The following is a 20,097-nucleotide window of genomic DNA, read 5'->3' on the forward strand; positions in this document are numbered from 1 at the left end:
TGTGACTATTAGTCTATAGAGAAAGCTAGACCAACAACTTTCTGCAATAACACTGCAACTCAATGCGGTGAACGACAGTTGGCTTAAGATCTCAGGGAAGGTGATATCACTGATGTACTCTAGTCAACACTCTATTGTTTCACCTCCACTACATTAACCGCCCTTTGGCGTCCTCCTATTCCTCTGAACCTCAGTGGCCGGGCAGTGTCTTATTGTTGCTCTTTTTTATTATTCTTTATGTATTCAGGGGACAACAACATTGAGAGCATGATCTTATTCCAAAGGGTGTCCTGATAACAACAATACAATGTAAAACAAAATAACATTATTTATGAAAAACATTTACAGTCCACAGCTACTAGGTCCTCAATTAACACCCTTAACTGCCAGAGTGGCACCAGAACATTTAATTGTAATGAGTGCTGCAAATTGTTCCAGCAGTGAGGGGCATTAAAACTACATACGGATTTACCTAATTCGTTGGGGACCTGAGGAACCTCAAGAGTTAACCAACACTATTTTTATACTTCAACAATGAAGATAGGTAAATAGGAAGCTTGTGTAGTAGAGCTTTGTAAACAAAAAGGGAATAGTGACGTGATCTACAGGACTTTAATGAGGACTAACCAAACTTTTGATACAGGATGCAGTAATGAGTATTAAAACTGTCACCTGTGATAAAGCGAAGGGCGCTATGGTAGACGGCATCCAAAGGTTTAAGAGTAGTGGCTGCTGCATTCTGGTAAATTGTGTCACCATAGTCAAGAACTGGCAGGAAAGTTGACTGTACAATCTGCTTCCTGCTGTTCAAAGAAACCCACTTTAAATCATAGCTTTTTATTAAGTAGCTCATCAGTATGTTTTTTTAAAGTTAAATCCTTGTCAATGCAAAAGCCCAGATATTCATAGACTGGAACCCAATCGATTGGAGAACCATTCAATGAATAAATAGGTAGTCCATCAACAATTTTGCCAGAATTAGAAAACAACATATATTTAGTCTTGACCACTGTCGTAATGTTGGTACAAAGCTCTACTACACAAGCTTCCTATTTACCTAATGTTGGTATCATTAATGTGACGACTGCTGTTAATCAAATAATGAACCATGTTTATAATTACGTGATTAAATTAACTCAGTAGCCTGGGGCACCATGGGTAAAGTTTGTTTTAATAAGTTACCATTTCCCAAATTAACTCAAAGAATATCAGAATATCGATTTTACAGCAGTCACTAATTAAGTTATTTCCTCTACAGTCTCATCCTGAACGTTGCATAATTCGTAAATCTGCACAAACTCGGGTCTCACTAAATCATTCCATACCACACCAACTGAGTTGGTTACTTATTTACTAACAAGCTAAATGATAATATAAGATACACAAACACACAGTCTAGGCTATTGATTAGAACTTAGTACAATGAAACAGGTCCCTAGTGGGCCAACACAATATGATACCTGTTAAACAAAATGGGAATTTAGAAAGAGAGAGTGTACGAGAGAAAAGCACACTTGGATACATTTATTAACTTTGCTTAGTTTAGCCCTAACACCTTGCCCCGAACTGTCGCTCTTATGGGTCAGAATATAATGAAATAATTACTTATCGAAGGTCTCCGTTGGGGTCTCTCTTCGTGGACTGAGGTCCCGCCTTCTCCTCTAATGGCGGCACCTCTTTTGTCACCGGGTGTAAGTCTTTGATTGTTCACACAATGTCAGTGTCCTTTCTCTTCGTGGTCTGTTTCCTCGCCCTCGTTCTGTAAGAGGGGTCTTCTGAGGAAGGCTAATCAGCCATGTAAATTGTTCCAGTGTGGGAATGAAAGCAGTGTAGACACAAGATTCCTTGGAGAGAATAACGGGGTGGTCCTGCTTGAATTCACCTTCTTAGATACAGATACAGCTACTCAACCGTAGCATTGATTGTTAAGAGGTTCCTTTGTCTTCTTCAACCTCGTGTTGCGTTTTGGGGTTGCGACTAATCGTAGACCTTGCCTGCAGCGCGTGGTCATCTAGTCTGAATTGTAAATTCTTAACTCACAAGTTTTATACCGTCGGGTCAGAAAGGGATGTTTCTGTCTTCATGGCAAGTTCTCTGGGGTGTATCTAGTTACGAGGCAAGGTATCACAATGTACTTTGATCTCATTAGACAACTCAATTTCACAGTTCACTTATACAAAAACATTCTCTTTGATATGGACATTTTCCACACAATGCTCGGTATGCAAACATCATGTACATTTTATGAAAACTCTTCAAGTTACAATGTTTTCATTTTAACATTGTCATTTAACATTTAATAACATAACAAAAATGTTCTTATTACATCTATCGTTATTACCACCATTTTAGCTAATGAAATCTATTGTCTCAAAGTCCATTTAGTGCATGTTACTGTTCTGAGGTAGATTCTCCATAGGCCCACACAAACATTCCAATCCTCCACACTGAGAGGACAAAGGATTCGTCTGCTGCCTTAAGATTTACAATGGGTGTGAGGTGTCCCCCCCTTCATTTCTCAGAACAAGAATAGACTGATGAGTTTCAGAAGAAATTTCTTTGTTTCTGGCCATTTTGAACTTGTAATCGAACCCACAAATGCTGATGCTCCAGATACTCAACTAGTCTAAAGAAGGACAGTTTTATTGCTTCTTTAATCAGGACAACAGTTTTTAGCTGTACTAACATAATTGCAAAAGGGTTTTCTAATGATCAATTAGCCTTTTAAATGGATAAACTTGAATTAGCTAACACAACGTGCCATTGGAACACAGGAGTGATGGTTGCTGATAATGGGCCTCCGTACGCATATGTAGATATTCCATTAAACATCAGCCGTTTCCAGCTACAACAGTCATTTACAACATCAACAATGTCTACACTGTATTTCCGATCAATTTGATGTTATTTGAATGGACAAAAAAAATTGCTTTTCTTTCAAAAACAAGGACATTTCTAAGTGACCCCAAACTTTTGAACGGTAGTGTAGTTGTGTGGTTGTGGTCAGTAATTGTGGTCAGTAGTTGTGTGTGGTCACTAGTTGTGTGGTCAATAGTTGTGTGGTTGTGGTCAGAAGTTGTGTGGTTGTGGTCAGTAGTTATGGGGTCAGTGGTTGTTTTTTATTATATGTAGTTCTGTCCTTGAGCTGTTCTTGTATATTAATGTTCTGTATTATGTCATGTTTCATGTTTTGTGTGGACCCCAGGAAGAGTAGCTGCTGCTTTTGCAACAGCTTATGGGGATCCAAATAAAATAAAAATAAAAATACCAAACACAATCTAAAACATGTCTGTAGCACATGAACTACAGCCAACATTTTTTTCTCTCAATCCCCAGTATTCCACAAGGGAATGCAGGGAAGTTCTTGCTTGTACATTAGCTTGTTTGCACAACAGTTGGCAGGACTAGCCCAGACATGAGTAATGTGGGGGCGAAGTGAAATTGCTCTGACCTTTTTGGAATCTTGAGGAAAGACTGTGGGATGTTTATGTTGAAAGAGTTTGAGTGAGAGGGATTCTCTCTAGGGTATGACACGTGGCTCTGAAATAGAAATCCATTGGTTTTGAGTGACGTAAAGAGAGGAAACCTGGCAGAAAAACAAACAAGTTTTAACACCATCAGCCAGTGATGCACTGGCTGATGGCACTCACCTCAGTCATCATGAAGTGCTTTGAGAGACTAGTCAAGGACCATATCACCTCCACCCTACCTGACACCCTAGACCCACTCAAATTTGCTTACCGCCCAAATAGGTCCACAGACGATGCAATCTCAACCACACTGCACACTGCCCTAACCCATCTGGACAAGAGGAATACCTATGTGAGAATGCTGTTCATCGACTACAGCTCGGCATTTAACACCATAGTACCCTCCAAGCTCGTCATCAAGCTCGAGACCCTGGGTCTCGACCCCGCCCTGTGCAACTGGGTACTGGACTTCCTGACGGGCCGCCCCCAGGTGGTGAGGGTAGGCAACAACATCTCCACCCCGCTGATCCTCAACACCGGGGCCCCACAAGGGTGCGTTCTGAGCCCTCTCCTGTACTCCCTGTTCACCCACGACTGCGTGGCCACGCACGCCTCCAACTCAATTATCACGTTTGCGGACGACACAACAGTGGTAGGCTTGATTACCAACAACGACGAGACGGCCTACAGGGAGGAGATGAGGGCCCTCGGAGTGTGGTGTCAGGAAAATAACCTCACACTCAACGTCAACAAAACTAAGGAGATGATTGTGGTCTTCAGGAAACAGCAGAGGGAACACCCCCCTATCCACATCGATGGAACAGTAGTGGAGAGGGTAGTAAGATTTAAGTTCCTCGGCGTACACATCACAGACAAACTGAATTGGTCCACCCACACAGACAGCATCGTGAAGAAGGCGCAGCAGCGCCTCTTCAACCTCAGGAGGCTGAAGAAATTTGGCTTGTCACCAAAAGCACTCACAAACTTCTACAGATGCACAATCGAGAGCATCCTGGTGGGCTGTATCACCGCCTGGTACATCAACTGCTCCGCCCACAACCGTAAGGCTCTCCAGAGGGTAGTGAGGTCTGCACAACGCATCACCGGGGGCAAACTACCTGCCCTCCAGGACACCTACACCACCCGATGTTACATGAAGGCCATAAAGATCATCAAGGACAACAACCACCCGAGCCACTGCCTGTTCACCCCGCTATCATCCAGAAGGCGAGGTCAGTACAGGTGCATCAAAGCTGGGACCGAGAGACTGAAAAACAGCTTCTATCTCAAGGCCATCAGGCTGTTAAACAGCCACCACTAACATTGAGTGGCTGCTGCCAACACACTGACCCTGACTCAACTCCAGCCACTTTAATAATGGGAATTGATGGGAAATGTAAAATATATCACTAGCCACTTTAAACAATGCTACCTAATATGTTTACATACCCTACATTATTCATCTCATATGTATACGTATATACTGTACTCTATATCATCTACTGCATCTTTATGTAATACATGTATCACTAGCCACTAACTATGCCACTTTGTTTACAAACTCATCTCATATGTATATACTGTACTCGATACCATCTACTGTATCTTGCCTATGCTGCTCTGTACCATCACTCATTCATATATCTTTATGTACATATTCTTTATCCCCTTACACTTGTGTGTATAAAACAGTAGTTTTGGAATTGTTAGTTAGATTACTTGTTGGTTATTACTGCATTGTCGGAACTAGAAGCACAAGCATTTCGCTACACTCGTATTAACATCTGCTAACCATGTGTATGTGACAAATAAAATTTGATTTGATTTGGAATTATCTTAAGGCCAAATAAGGGAAGCTTTAAATTATGTTGTCTTAAAGCTACAATCCATATTTGGTGAGGTAGCTACACAGAGTGCCTTCAGAAAACCACATCAGTCTATCCCTATGTATTACGCTGTCTGTGTGTAACTCTGTGGCTGCATTCATTCCTCAAACCGGGAAAGGTTCCAGTGAGTCACAGATCATCCCACTCTGTCTTTCAAAAACATTACATGTGACCTAGGTTGGTCTAGCGGTCTAAGCCCCTGACTCCGCTGCAACATGAGTTGGACTCTGGTCCACTGCTATTTCAGTACACTCGTTCCTACATCTATCCAATAAAGACAAAATATGAGAGGAGTGGAACTGCATCATCACAAAAAAACAATGTTGAAATGTAACATTTTATTCAGTTGTACAATGTTATAAATGAAAAGTTGTTTTGTTTTAATGTGTCAGATTATCCAGTGCTTATTTTTTATCAGTTTAAACAAGCGGTTGTTAATTTTCTTCAAGTTCCATTCATACAATAATCATACAACAGCATATTGGTAACACTGACAGGAGGAAATGTTGAGGGGTTCAGAGAGAGATGGCGACCCACACAGGGGTAAAGGAAACCACAGGTCTGAACTTATTACATACAACTACACCCATTTCAAAACATCTACAAATTCAAAAAGACAAACATTAAGACCTGATAGCTAGTAAAACACACCCGAAACTCGACAAACATCAGCAACCAGAGTGGATAAACAAAAACAACAATGACACGCAAACATCAACAACGGATCAACCCACAGAGAGCAACTCAATACTTTGATTTGCATAAACCTATGTTAGTTTAATAAAGTTACCATGGTTTTGTCCTTTTCCTCACAAACAGGGCCAGATGGGGGAACACTCGTAAAAAAGTAAAACAGTGACACCTAAGAAATAAAAGCCACGTAAATACAGTACGTACATAAACAGAATGCAACCAGTCAGAAAACAAGAACTGAAATTCAACTATTCCTCTAGTCTTTCATCACCTGTTTATGACGCAGCCAATATGAGTCACCTTCTGTTAGCATACTGTACAGCAGTCTCTTTTTTTCAAGATTCATGTTTTATGTTGTGATAGCCAATGGCTAATAACACCTTGGAGAGATAAATATTTGCGTCACTCTGGATGATGTTTGCATTACAGGCCGACAGATGGGGGATTTTACAGGCGGTTTTACCTTTTCCCCCATGGCTTTGAAATGTCAAAGTAATGGTGACAAACTATGACTAAATTAGCTTGGTTGAAAAACGAAATAAAACAAGTTCAAACCCGGTCTATTATATACACTATATACCCAGATATGCCACCTTATTCGAGCGGCTCCTGTCATTTCTCAATGAGAAAGAAAGATAGAGCGTGCAAGGTGGATGGATTCCAAATAGCTAGTGGGAAAAGAGCAAATATAGAGCTAGAATATAGACTATTCACTATTTTTACGACTGTTCCCCTTCTGGTACGCTATATATCCACTCATTTAGCTTTTGAATCCTTTTGCATATGCGTTTGAATTGGCCAGAGACCAAAGTAAGTGTGTTGCGCACCATGAGACAGCAGAGGCTGCTGAGGGGAAGACGGCTCATAAAAATGGTTGGAATGGAGTCAATGGAATGGCATCTTTCCGTGTTTGATACCATTCTACTTATTCCACTCCAGCCATTACCACAAGCCCGTCCTCCTCAGTTAAGGTGCCACCAACCTCCTGTGCCATGAGACCATAGAGTAGAGGCATGTGTGCGTGTGTGCGTGTGTGTGTGCGAGTGTGCGTTTGAGGACGTGTGTGTACGTGTGTGTGTCCCTACGTGGGTCCATCTAGCTCAGCAACTCCAGGTAGGTGACGGGCACCTTGCCCTTCTGGTTGCCCCGCTCTCCCACGAGCCAGTCTGGATCCATGCCTGGCACTGTGTAGACAGTGATGAGCTGAAACAGAGCGGGCATCACATCAGAGGGGTAATACTACAAAGTAGAATCAAGTAGTTAGCCAGCTAACTTGCCTAAATATTCTGAAATAACTTTTTTATTACCTCGCTTGATAAGCTTGAAAATGGCATGGTCTAATTGACTCACAAACCAAAAACACCCGTTTAGGCCTTTATTTATTTATATTATTATTATTTATTTATTTTTACCCCTTTTTTCTCCCCAATTAGTAGTAGTTACAGTCTTGTCTCATCGCTGCAACTCCCATATGGATTCGGGAGAGGCGAAGGTCGAGAGCCATGCGTCCTCTGAAACACAACCCGGAAGCCAGCCACACCAATGTGTCGGAGGAAACACCGTACACCTGGCGACCTGGTCAGCGTGCACTGCACCCAGCCCACCACAGGACAAGGATATCCCTACCGGCCAAACCCTCCCTAACAATGCTGGGCCAATTGTGCGTCACCCCATGGGCCTCCCGGTCGCAGCCGGCTGCGACAGAGCCTGGGCTCGAACCCAGAATCTCTGGTGGCACAGCTAGCACTGCGATGCAGTGCCATAGGCCACTGTGTGAAGCTGCTTTGTAGTATAACCCTCAGGCCTGGGCAAGGCCTCATGTGCACACACTTACAACAAATCACCCACCAACACACAACTCCTTAGATATCATATGCTACAGAGATCGACAGGGCTGTAACGAGTTCAGGGTTTTCATATGTTCTTATAGAATTTAAATCACATTCATTTGTTTTCTGAAACAATTCAATTTCCATTAAAAAGGCAATCAGCAGTTCGAACAATAAAGTGAACACCCCACCACTGATTTGGTAAACAGCTGAGGGATGGGGCTGGAGAAATGTAACCACTCCCAAACTCATGGACAGAGCTATAGATACAAGGACAGACCATCCATGATATAACAATTATAGTTTTAACGAGGATTTAAGGCTATAGTGTTTGTTTACAAAATAGTAAAACAAGCTTATATTTTAGGTTATGATGAGCAGGCTCATTAGGCATCGATAAGTGATATTCTTCAAGAATCAATGGGTATAGAGTACCAGTCAAAAGTGTGGACACACTCATTCCTGGGTTTTTCTTTATTTGTACTATTTTCTACATTGTAGAATAATAGTGAGTTGATCAAAACTATGAAATAACACATGGAATCATGTAGTAACTAAAAAAATAGTTAAATCAAAATATATTTTATATTTGAGATTCTTCAAAGTAGCCACCCTTTGCCTTGATGACAGCTTTGCACTCTTGGCATTGTGTTTGTTTACAGTGAGCTTCAACAGTGAGCTTCAACAGTGAGCTATAACTAGTGGCAACATTTCTACACACCCCACTTTGCCATACCCCAGGGTTTAGCTGAACCGATGCCAATTTTTAACAACAGTTTGAGTGCACTGAACGATACAGATGCACTGTAACCATGTGCCAATGTACAGTTGAAGTCGGAAGTTTACATACACTAAGGTTGGAGTCATTAAAACTAATTTTTCAACCATTCCAAAAATGTCTTGTTAAACTACAGTTTTGGCAAGTCGGTTAGGACATCTACTTTGTGCATGACAAGTAATTTTTCCAACAATTGTTTACAGACAAATTATTTCACTTACAATTCACTGTATCACAATTCCAGTGGGTCAGAAGTTTACATACACTAAGTTGACTGTGCCTTTAATAAACAGCTTGGAAAATTCCAGAAAATAATATCATGGCATTAGAAGCTTTTGATAGGCTAATTGACATAATTTGAGTCAATTGGAGGTGTACCTGTGGATGTATTTCAAGGCCTACCTTCAAACTCAGTGCATCTTTGCTCGGCATCATGGGAAAATCAAAATAAATCAGCCAAGACCTCATAAAAAAATTGTAGACCTCCACAGTTCTCGTTCATCCTTGAGAGAAATTTCCAAACGCCTGAAGGTACCACGTTCATCTGTACAAACAATAGTACGCTAGTATAAACACCATGGGACCACGCAGCCGTCATAGCACTCAAGAAAGAGACTCATTCGGTCTCCTAGAGATGAACGTACTTTGGTGCGAAAAGTGCAAATCAATCCCAGAAAAACAGCAAAGGACCTTGTGAAGATGCAGGAGGAAACAGGTACAAAGGTATCTATATCCACAGTAAAACGAGTCCTATATCGACATAACCTGAAAGGCCACTCAGCAAGGAAGAAGCCACTGCTCCAAAACCGCCATAAAAAAATCCAGACTATGGTTTGCAACTGCACATGGGGACAAAGATCGTACTTTTTGGAGAAATGTCCTCTGGTCTGATGAAACAAAAATAGAACTGTTTGGACATAATGACCATTGTTATGTTTGGAGGAAAAAGGGGAGGCTTGCAAGCCGAAGAACACCATCCCAACTGTGAAGCACAGGGGTGGCAGCATCATGTCGTGGGGGTGCTTTGCTGCAGGAGGGACTGGTGCACTTCACAAAATAGATACTTCATGAGGGAGGAAAATTACGTGGATATATTGAAGCAACATCTCAAGACATCTGTCAGGAAGTTAAAGCTTGGTCGCAAATGGGTCTTCCAAATGGACAATAACCCCTAGCATACTTCCAAAGTTGTGGCAAAATGGCTTAAGGACAACAAAGTCAAGCTACTGGACTGGCCATGACAAAGCCCTGACCTCAATCATATAGAAAATGTGTGGGCAGACCTGAAAAAGCATGTGTGAGCAAAGAGGCCTACAAATCTGACTCCGTTACACCAGCTCTGTCTGGAGGAATGGGCCAAAATTCACCCAACTTATTGTGGGAAGCTTGTGGAAGGCTACCCAACACATTTGACCCAAGTTAAACAATTTAAAGGCAATGCTACCAAATACTAATTGAGTGTATGTAAACTTCTGACCCACTGGGAATGTGATGAAAGAAATGCAAGCTGAAATAACTCGATCTCTGCTATTATTCTGACATTTCACATTCTTAAAATAAAGTGGTGATCCTAACTGACCTAAGATAGGGAATTTTTACTGGGATTAAATGTCAGGAATTGTGAAAAATGGAGTTTAAATGTATTTGGCTAAGGTGTATGCAAACAGCCGACTTCAACTCTATCATCTGAGCGGCACGTATGCTCTCAAATCAAACCTCCATGAGCATTCCACAGGTCATGTTTATTAGTGAGTGTATTTTTTTTCATCAATATTAGGAAAAGTTTAGTGACACAGCTGAGAGATTCCTCAAGTCACACCGGTTGAAAACCACTGCACTACAGAGAGTTCAATTTTGGTTTCATCTGACCAGAGCACCTTCTTCCACATGTTTGGTGTATCTCCCAGTTGGCTTGTGGCAAACTTTAAATGACACTTTTTATGGATATCTTTAAGAAATGGCTTTCTTCTTGCCACTCTTCCATAAAGGCCAGATTTGTGCAATATACGACTGATTGTTGTCCTATGGACAGAGTCTCCCAGATTTGTGCAATATCACGACTGATTGTTGTCCTATGGACAGAGTCTCCCAATTCTCTCAGCTGTAGATCTCTCTGCAGTTCATCCAGAGTGATCATGGGCCTCTTGGCTGCATCTCTGATCAGTCTTCTCCTTGTATGAGCTGAAAGTTTAGAGGGACGGCCAGGTCTTGGTAGATTTGCAGTGGTCTGATACTCCTTCCATTTCAATATTATCGCTTGCACAGTGCTCCTTGGGATGTTTAAAGCTTGGGAAATCTTTCTGTATCCAAATCCGGCTTTAAACTTCTTCACAACAGTATCTCGGACCTGCCTGGTGTGTTCCTTGTTCTTCATGATGCTCTCTGCGCTTTTAACGGACCTCTGAGACTATCACAGTGCAGGTGCATTTATACGGAGACTTGATTACACACAGGTGGATTGTATTTATCATCATTAGTCATTTAGGTCAACATTGGATCATTCAGAGATCCTCACTGAACTTCTGGAGAGAGTTTGCTGCATTGAAAGTAAAGGGGCTGAATAATTTTGCACGCCCAATATTTCAGTTTTTGATTTGTTAAAAAAGTTTGAAATATCCAATAAATGTCGTTCCACTTCATGATTGTGTCCCACTTGTTGTTGATTCTTCACAAAAAAAATACAGTTTTATATCTTTATGTTTGAAGCCTGAAATGTGGCAAAAGGTCGCAAAGTTCAAGGGGGCCGAATACTTTCGCAAGGCACTGTACCTTGTTCCTTTCTGTTAGCATATGCACCTAGTACACCATCATGCTCTGGGATGTGTCTTTTCAGATTCTACAATGATTCCACACCGCAAACCCTCTCTTGCCCTTGGTCCTCATCTTCGTAAGTTACCTTGATTTTGCACCTTTGTGTTTTATCAGTTTCTATATGAAAATATTTAGCGAAACTCCATGACAAATCAAATCAAATTTTATTTGTGACATGCACCGAATACAACAAGTGTAGACTTTACCGTGAAATGCTTACTCACAAACCCTTAACCAACATTGCAGTTCAAGAAGAAGAAAATATTTACCAAGTAGGCTAAAATAAAAAGTAATCATAAAAGTAACATAATAAGAATAACTAGGCTATATACAGGGGGCACCAGTACCGAGTCAGTGTGCGGGAATAAGGGGCTAGAACAGCACAGAAGTAGACTAGAAATGCATGCTGGGCCAGTCATGCCCTGCTGTAGCGACCACCGCAGAACATCAACAGAGAGCTAGGAGAAATGTTGAAAGAGCTGGATCACAACAATATTCAAAATGCATTACTGAATGAAATGTTCATTCAACCCTCCCCTCTGTAGCCCACCATGGGGGAGTATGGGAGAGGTTGTTCCGACTGGTGAAAAATATCCTCTATTCAAAAACAATATCCACTAGTCCTTAAAAAGCAAGTACTGGATGATGAGGCTTTGCAGACAGCCTTGTGTGACGTTGAGGCAATCATGAACGACAGACCAATCACAACTGTAACAAATGACCCTAATGATCTAGAACTCCTGACTCCGAACCATCTGCTTCATCTGAATGCAAAGCCAGTCCTGCCACAAGGACTATTCCAGAAAGGAGACTTATACTTACTGAGGAGATGGAAACAAGTACAATATATCACTGACCTCTTCTGGAAGAGATGGATAAGGGAGAATCTTCCACTTATGCAGGAGCGGAACAAGTGGAACAAAACTAAGAGAAACTTGTTCTCATTGTGGATGACATGGTCCCAAGGAACTCTTGGCTGATGGTGCGTGCGGTGGAAGTTTTGCCAGGGGCCAAAGGTCTTGTCCCAAGCGTCATGGATAAGACCAAGACCAACATCTTACAGAGACCTATCAATAAACTCTATCTGCTCCAGGAGGAAGCTGAGTGAAACACACACACAGAGCTCCACCTTTGAATCACGTGCACCTCAGATTGTCAGATGTCGTACTCTAACATTTTGAGACGTCAAACTCTTGACATTGACACAACACTTGAACACTTCAAATCTGGGACTGAGAACACATGTCCTATATGGGACCATGTATATTTGTTTATAGCTATGAACTGTAATACTGCTCTGGTATAGTATGTCTTGTGTATTGGCTGTATTTTTGAATATTAAGTAATTGTTATGCATTTCACTGAAGTTAACAATTAGGGGCTGGTATGTTAGAGCCGATTTAGACATTTGTATAAAAGACAGAACATGCAGAGCTCCATGTATGTGTGTGTAAATATATGAAATATGAATGTATGTGATGAAATACTAGATGAGGAACAGCCAGACTCAGCATGCAAGGTGAGGTTGATGAAGACAGTAAACTGTCAAAAGTCATACACCATGGCAAGACTGAGCACAGCAACAAGACACAAGGTCGTTATACTGTATCAGCAAGGTCTCTCCCAGGCAGAAATTTCAAGGCAGACAGGGATTTCCTGATGTGCACTCCAAGCTCTTTTGAAGAATCCCAAAGAAACAGTTAACCTTTGTGACCGTAGTCACAGTGGTCGGCCAAGGAAACTTACTGCAGCAGATGAAAGACACATCATGCTCAAAGGCCTTTTCAATCGGAAGATGTCCAGCAGTGCCATCAGCTCAGAATTGGCAGAAAACAGTGGGACCCTGGTACACCCATCTACTGTCCGGAGAAGTCTGGTCAGTAGTGGCCTTAATGGAAGACTCGCGGCCAAAAAGCCATACCTCCTATATGTCAACGAGGCCAAGCGACTCAACTATGCACAAAAAAACAGGAACTGGGGTGCAGAAAAATGGAAGCAGGTGCTCTGGACTAATGAGTCAAAATTGAATTATTTGGCTGTAGCAGAAGGCAGTTTGTTCGCCGAAGGTCTGGAGAGCGGTACACAAATGAGTGTCTGCGGGCAACAGTGAAGCATGGTGGAGGTTCAACAGTGAAGCATGGTGGAGGTTCCTTGAAAGTTTGGGGCTGCATTTCTGCAAATGGAGTTGGGGATTTAGTCAGAATTAATGGTCTCCTCAATGCTGAGAAGTACAGGCAGATACTTATTCATCATGCAATGCCATCAGGGAGGCATCTGAGTGGCCTCAAATTTATTCTGCAGCATGACAACGACCCCAAACATACAGCGAAAGTCATTAAGAACTCACTTTGCATTTAGTTAATTTTTAAATATTATCAATTATCATGTCTATTTTTGAAAGCATTCCTACTTTACAGCATTTTTTCACACCTGCCTAAAACTTTTGCACAGTACTGTATATGAATGATTTATAAAGCCAAGAACATTTAACAGTTAAGCTATTGATTATAGACCTAATTAAAATTGGAGTTTCCTTTCTCCTCACCTTTCTTAGACAATAAAGCAAGGGCAGTTTTCTCATCTCCTCATTCTGCTGCTGCCTCCACTGCATTGTTCTTAACACCAATATGCTGGTTAACTTTACTATTATACACATAGCAACGTAGTCTAGAAAAAGGTGCCAAAAAGCACTTATGTATTTCAGATCCGCGGACAGCAACCACTATCCAACACGCGAGAAAGCACATTTGTTGTAAAATCAAAACATTTTTATTAGTATTGCACAATGTAATAAACTCAGCAAAAAAAAGAAACGTTCCTTTTTCAGGACACTGTCTTTCAAAGATAATTCGTAAAAATCCAAATAATTTAATTGTAAAGGGTTTAAACACTGTTTCCCATGCTTGTTCAAAGAACCATAAACAATTAATGAACATGCAGCTGTGGAATGGTCGTTAAGACACTAACAGCTTACAGATGGTAGGCAATTAAGGTCACAGTTATGAAAACTTAGGACACTAAAGAGGCCTTTCTAATGACTCTGAAAAACACCAAAAGAAAGATGCCCAGGGTCCCTGCTCATCTGCGTGAACATGCCTTAGGCATGCTGCAAGGAGACATGAGGACTGCAGATGTGCCCAAGGCAATAAATTGCAATGTCTGTACAGTGAGACGCCTAAGACAGAGCTACAGGGAGACAGGACGGACAGCTGATCGTCCTCGCAGTGGCAAACTACGTGTAACAACACCTGCACAGGATCGGTAAATCCGAACATCACACCTGCAGGACAGGTACAGGATGGCAACAACAACTGCCTGAGTTACACCAGGAATGCACAATCACTCCATCAGTGCTCAGACTGTTCGCAATAGGCTGAGAGAGGCTGGACTGAGGGCTTGTAGGCCTTGTTGTAAGGCAGGTCCTCACCAGACATCACTGGCAACAACTGCTAGAATCCTGACGAGAACCAAAAAAAATGATCATATTACTCCAGTGCTAGCCTCCCGACCCTGGCTTCCTGTCAAGGCAAGGGCTGATTTCAAGGTTTTACTGCTAACCTACAAAGCATTACATGGGCTTGCTCCTACCTATCTCTCTGATTTGGTCCTGCCGTACATACCTACACGTACGCTACGGTCACAAGACACAGGCCTCCTAATTGTCCCAAAAATTTCTAAGCAAACAGCTGGAGGCAGGGCTTTCTCCTATAGAGCTCCATTTTTATGGAATGGTCTGCCTATCCATGTGAGAGACGCAGACTCGGTCTCAACTTTTAAGTCTTTACTGAAGACTCATCTCTTCAGTGGGTCATAGGATTGAGTGGAATCTGGCCCAGGAGTGTGAAGGTGAAAGGAAAGGCTCTGGAGCAACGAACCGCCCTTGCTGCCTCTGCCTGGCTGGTTCCCCTCTTTCCACTGGGATTCTCTGCCTCTAACCCTATTACAGGGGCTGAGTAACTGGCTTACTGGGGCTCTCTCATACCGTCCCTGGGAGGGGTGCATCACTTGAGTGGGTTGAGTCACTGATGTGATCTTCCTGTCTGGGTTGGCACCCCCCCTTGGGTGTGGGGGCTGTGCTTTGGCAAAGTGGGTGGGGTTATATCCTTCCTGTTTGGCCCTGTCCGGGGGTGTCAATGGATGGGGCCACAGTGTCTCCTGACCACTCCGGTCTCAGCCTCCAGTATTTATGCTGCAGCAGTTTATGTGTCGGGGGGCTAGGGTCAGTTTGTTATATCTGGAGTACTTCTCCTGTCCTATCCAGTGTCCTGTTTTTTCTCTCTCTCTCTCTCTTTGCTGTCCCCTTGCTGTCCCCAGTCCACCTGGCCGTGCTGCTGCTCCAGTTTCAACTGTTCTGCCTGTGATTATTATTATTTGGCCATGCTAGTCATTTATGAACATTTGAACATCTTGGCCATGTTCTGTAATAATCTCCACCCGGCACAGCCAGAAGAGGACTGGCCACCCCACATAGCCTGGTTCCTCTAGGTTTCTTTCTAGGTTTTGGCCTTTCTAGGGAGTTTTTCCTAGCCATCGTGCTTCTACACCTGCATTGCTTGCTGTTTGGGGTTTTAGGCTGGGTTTCTGTACAGCACTTTGAGATATCAGCTGATGTACGAAAGGCTATATAAATAAATTTGATTTGATTTGAACAACGTTGCCTATGGGCTCAAACCCACTGTCACTGGACCAGACAGGACTGGTAAAAAGTGCTCTTCACTGACGAGTTGCGGCTTTGTCTCACCAGCCGTGATGGTCGGATTCGCGTTTATTGTCGAAGGAATGAGCATTACACCGAGGCCTGTACTCTGGAGCGGGATCGATTTGGAGGTGGAGGGTCCGCCATGGTCTGGGGCGGTGTGTCACAGCATCATCGGACTGAACTTGTTGTCATTGCAGGCAATCTCAACGCTGTACGTTACAGGGAAGACATCCTCCTCCCTCATGTGGTACCCTTCCTGCAGGCTCATCCTGACATGACCCTCCAGCATGACAATGCCACCAGCCATACTCCTTGTTCTGTGTGTGATTTCCTGCAAGACAGGAATGTCAGTGTTCTGCCGTGGCCAGCGAAGAGCCCGGATCGCAATCCTATTGAGCACGTCTGGGACCTGCTGGACCGGAGGGTGAGGGCTAGGGCCATTCCCCCCAGAAATGTCCGGGAACTTGAAGGTGCCTTGGTAGAAAAGTGGGGTAACATCTCACAGCAAGAACTGGCCAATATGGTGCAGTCCATGAAGAGTTTATAACCATATACAATTTCAGTTGCACATCTTAGAGTGATGGACTGTGCCATCCCCAAGACCTCCACAATGGATTAGTCCACTCAGACAGGCGCGAATCAGAAACTTTAGTTTTTTTGCTACTGCTCGACTAAAGAAATGTCGTTCGACCAACAGCCTATCGAACAAACAATCGCCCAGCCAACTAAATGGGTCAGCCCTAAAAGAGAGACAGAGGCTAACTTGTTTAAATGTCCCAGATTATGGGATGCAGTTTGTAACATGCCATTACCAATTGTCATTTTGTAGACAAAAGATTGCAATGTTTGTATTTTGTGGCACGGAATTGATATTTTTTACATAATACAGCATGTTCCAAATGGTTCCCCATAGCAGATGTGGTGAACCATGGCTGCTCCTACCTCGTCGGCCAGTAAGGAGAGCTCACTAGTGTCGTGGGCATCGTAGTCATACAGGACCTTGGCCTTGCGGTGGCCTGTGGAAGGCTGCTGCACATCCTGGATTTTCAACGGGCCAGAAGGCTCCCGAGCGATGCCAGGGGTGGAGGTGGAGGCCAGGCATGGGGGTGAGACCCCTGGCAGGGTGGCAGAGGAGACGGGGGAGGGGCATGTGGCAGAGGTGGAGGGGTTGGCGTTCGAGGCAAAAGAGTTTGGGTACCTGGGGTCAGGTTACGGGAGAGGGGAAGAAGAGGGGGTCATAAGTGATAAATTAGGTTGCTAAAGGAATAATATTTCCCAAGCAAGTACATATTTAGAATGTACAATACCCCTTCACTTATTCCACAATTTGTTGTTTTAGAGCCTGAATTGAAATTGGATTAAGGATTTTTTGTTTTACCCATCTATACACAATACCCCATAATTGCAAAGTACAAAAAAATTGTTGTTGAAATACAGAAATATCTAATTTACGTAAGTATTCACCCCCCTGTGTAAATACTTTGTAGAAGCACCTTTTTCAGCGATTACAGCTGTGAGTCTTTCTGGGTAAATCTCTAAGAGCTTTCCAAACCTGGATTGTGCAACATTTGCCATTATTCTTAAACAAATTATTCAAGCTTTGTCAAATTGGTTGTAGATGGTTGCCAGTCAACCATTTTCAGGTATTGCTATAGATTTTCAAGTAGATTTAAGTCAAAATTGTAACTCAGCTACTCGGGAACATTCACTATCTTCTTAGTAAGAAACTCCAGTGTAGATTTGTCCTTGTGTTTTAGATTATTGGCCTGCTGAAAGGTCAATTCATCTCCCAGTGTCTGGTGGTAAGCAGACTGATCCAGGTTTTCCTCTAGGATTTTGCCTGTGCTTAGCTCCATTCAATTTATTTTTTAACCTGAAACGATTACAAGCATACCCATTACATGATGCAGCCACCACTATGCTTGAAAATAAGGAGAGTGGTACTCAGGAGTGGAGGCTCCTCCTCAGTGAATTTCATAAAAACATTAAAAGAAATTATGCATTTTAGATAAAACTATGCTAAATATTTTCACATCACCAAATAATTGATTAAAACACGAAGGAAGGTCATGTTATGTTGCCTAGCTGGCTATGATTATTCAACACTGGAACTCTTCCAAGTCAAGGTAACCTTTTGGTTTGATTAATTTATTGCCACCGGGGCCCGCCAGTGTAACTGCTAAACTGCTTACTAACTATACACTGTACTGCATGATTGTAACAGGTTTACTAACATGTTAGTTCTAGTAGCTATGTTGACTTAACCTTAGCTAATATTGCAACGATGTAGGCTGTGTGTAGCAGTTAGCCATTATAATATGAAAGTTTGGCCACAGACAGTTTATGTGTTGTGCACTGAAGTTCACAAGTGAGGGGAAAAGGTGAGAGGAGAGCATGTCGATGCGAGTAGGAATTATCCAATGATCAAAGGGATCATGCTGTTTGTATGTGGCTGCTATGAAAGTGAACAGTGTTTGCGTGTGATCAGGGGTGTATTCACTCCCCCGATTCTGTTGAAAAACCTTTCTAAAATGGAAGCAAACATAACTGAATGTGTCCAATAGAAACTCTCATTTGCAACTGTTGGACTAATGATTACACACTAGATCAGCTAGATGCAGGCAATATTGTGCAAGGCGGTATTGAATGTGTCAATGTCTGTCACCTTGATTACAAAAATGTCTCTCGACTTGTGCATCTACGTTGTAAACTTTCATTTATAGGCTAGGTTTCAGCAACCTCATGATGGGTTTAGGGAACATTTTTTGTATCATGTATATCAAATCAAAAGTTTTTTTTCCCGTGCGCCGAATACGACGTAGACCATACAGTGAAATGCTTACTTACAGGCCCTAACCAACAGTTCAATTTTTAAGTAAAAAAAAGGTATATTAGGTGAACAATAGATAAGTAAAGAAATAAAAACAATAGTAAAAAGACAGTGAAAAATAACAGTAGCGAGGCTATATACAGTAGCGAGGCTATAACAGTAGCAAGGCTATATACAGGCACTGGTTAGTCGGCCTATTTGAGGTAGTATGTACATGTAGGTATGGTTAAAGTGACTATGCATATATGATAAACAGAGTAGCAGTAGCGTAAAAGAGGGGTTGGCAGGTGGCGGGACACAATGTAGATAATCCGGGTAGCCAAAGTGTGGGGGCACCGGTTAGTCAGGCTAATTGACGTAGTATGTACATGTAGGTATGGTTAAAGTGACTATGCATATATGATAAACAGAGTAGCAGCAGCGTAAGAGAGGGGATGGGGGGGCAGGACAATGCAAATAGTCCGGGTAAACACTTGATTACCTGTTCAGGAGTCTTATGGCTTGGGGGTAAAAGCTGTTGAGAAGCCTTTTGGTCTTAGACTTGGAGCTCCGGTACCGCTTGCCATGCGGTAGTAGAGAGAACAGTCTATGACTGGGATGGCTGGGGTCTGACAATTTTTAGGGCCTTCCTCTGACACCACCTGGTGTAGAGGTCCTGGATGGCAGGCAGCTTAGCCCCAGTGATGTACTGAGCCGTACTCACTACCCTCTGTAGTGCCTTGCAGTCGGAGGCCGAGCAGTTGCCATTCCAGGCAGTGATGCAACCAGATGCTCTCGATGTTGCAGCTGTCGAACCATTTGAGGATCTGAGGACCCATTTTAGTTTCCTGAGGGGGAAATAGGCTTTGTCGTGCACTATTCACGACTGTCTTGGTGTGTTTGGACCATTCTAGTTTGTTGGTGATGTGGACATCAACCTGCTCCACTGCAGCCCCGTAGATGAGAATGGGGGCATGCAAGGTCCTCCTTTTCCTGTATTCCACAATCATCTCCTTTGTCTTGATTACGTTGAGGGATAGGTTGTTATTCTGGAACCACCCGGCCAGGTCTCGGACCTCCCTACATGCTGTCTCGTCTGCAAACTTAACGATGGTGTTGGAG

The 20,097-nt window shown here is 42.7% G+C and overlaps 1 protein-coding gene across 6 annotated transcripts in view; it reads right to left on the bottom strand.

Annotated features, from left to right (window-relative positions):
- Positions 1 to 5,661: 5,661 nt before the first annotated feature.
- Positions 5,662 to 20,097, bottom strand: part of sh3glb2b (SH3-domain GRB2-like endophilin B2b) — a 58,909-nt gene continuing 44,473 nt past the window's right edge. For all 6 annotated transcript variants that reach the window (XM_064943294.1, XM_064943293.1, XM_064943291.1 and 3 more), the window contains 2 exons: positions 17,109 to 17,364; positions 5,662 to 7,252 (listed from right to left, as the gene is read on the bottom strand). In XM_064943294.1, coding sequence (XP_064799366.1) covers positions 7,145 to 7,252; positions 17,109 to 17,364 — 364 coding nt within the window. In that variant the 3' untranslated portion in view covers positions 5,662 to 7,144. The remainder of the gene's footprint in view (positions 7,253 to 17,108; positions 17,365 to 20,097) is intronic.

The sequence above is a fragment of the Oncorhynchus masou genome, chromosome 28, assembly GCF_036934945.1.
Source record: "Oncorhynchus masou masou isolate Uvic2021 chromosome 28, UVic_Omas_1.1, whole genome shotgun sequence".
NCBI lineage: Eukaryota > Metazoa > Chordata > Actinopteri > Salmoniformes > Salmonidae > Oncorhynchus > Oncorhynchus masou.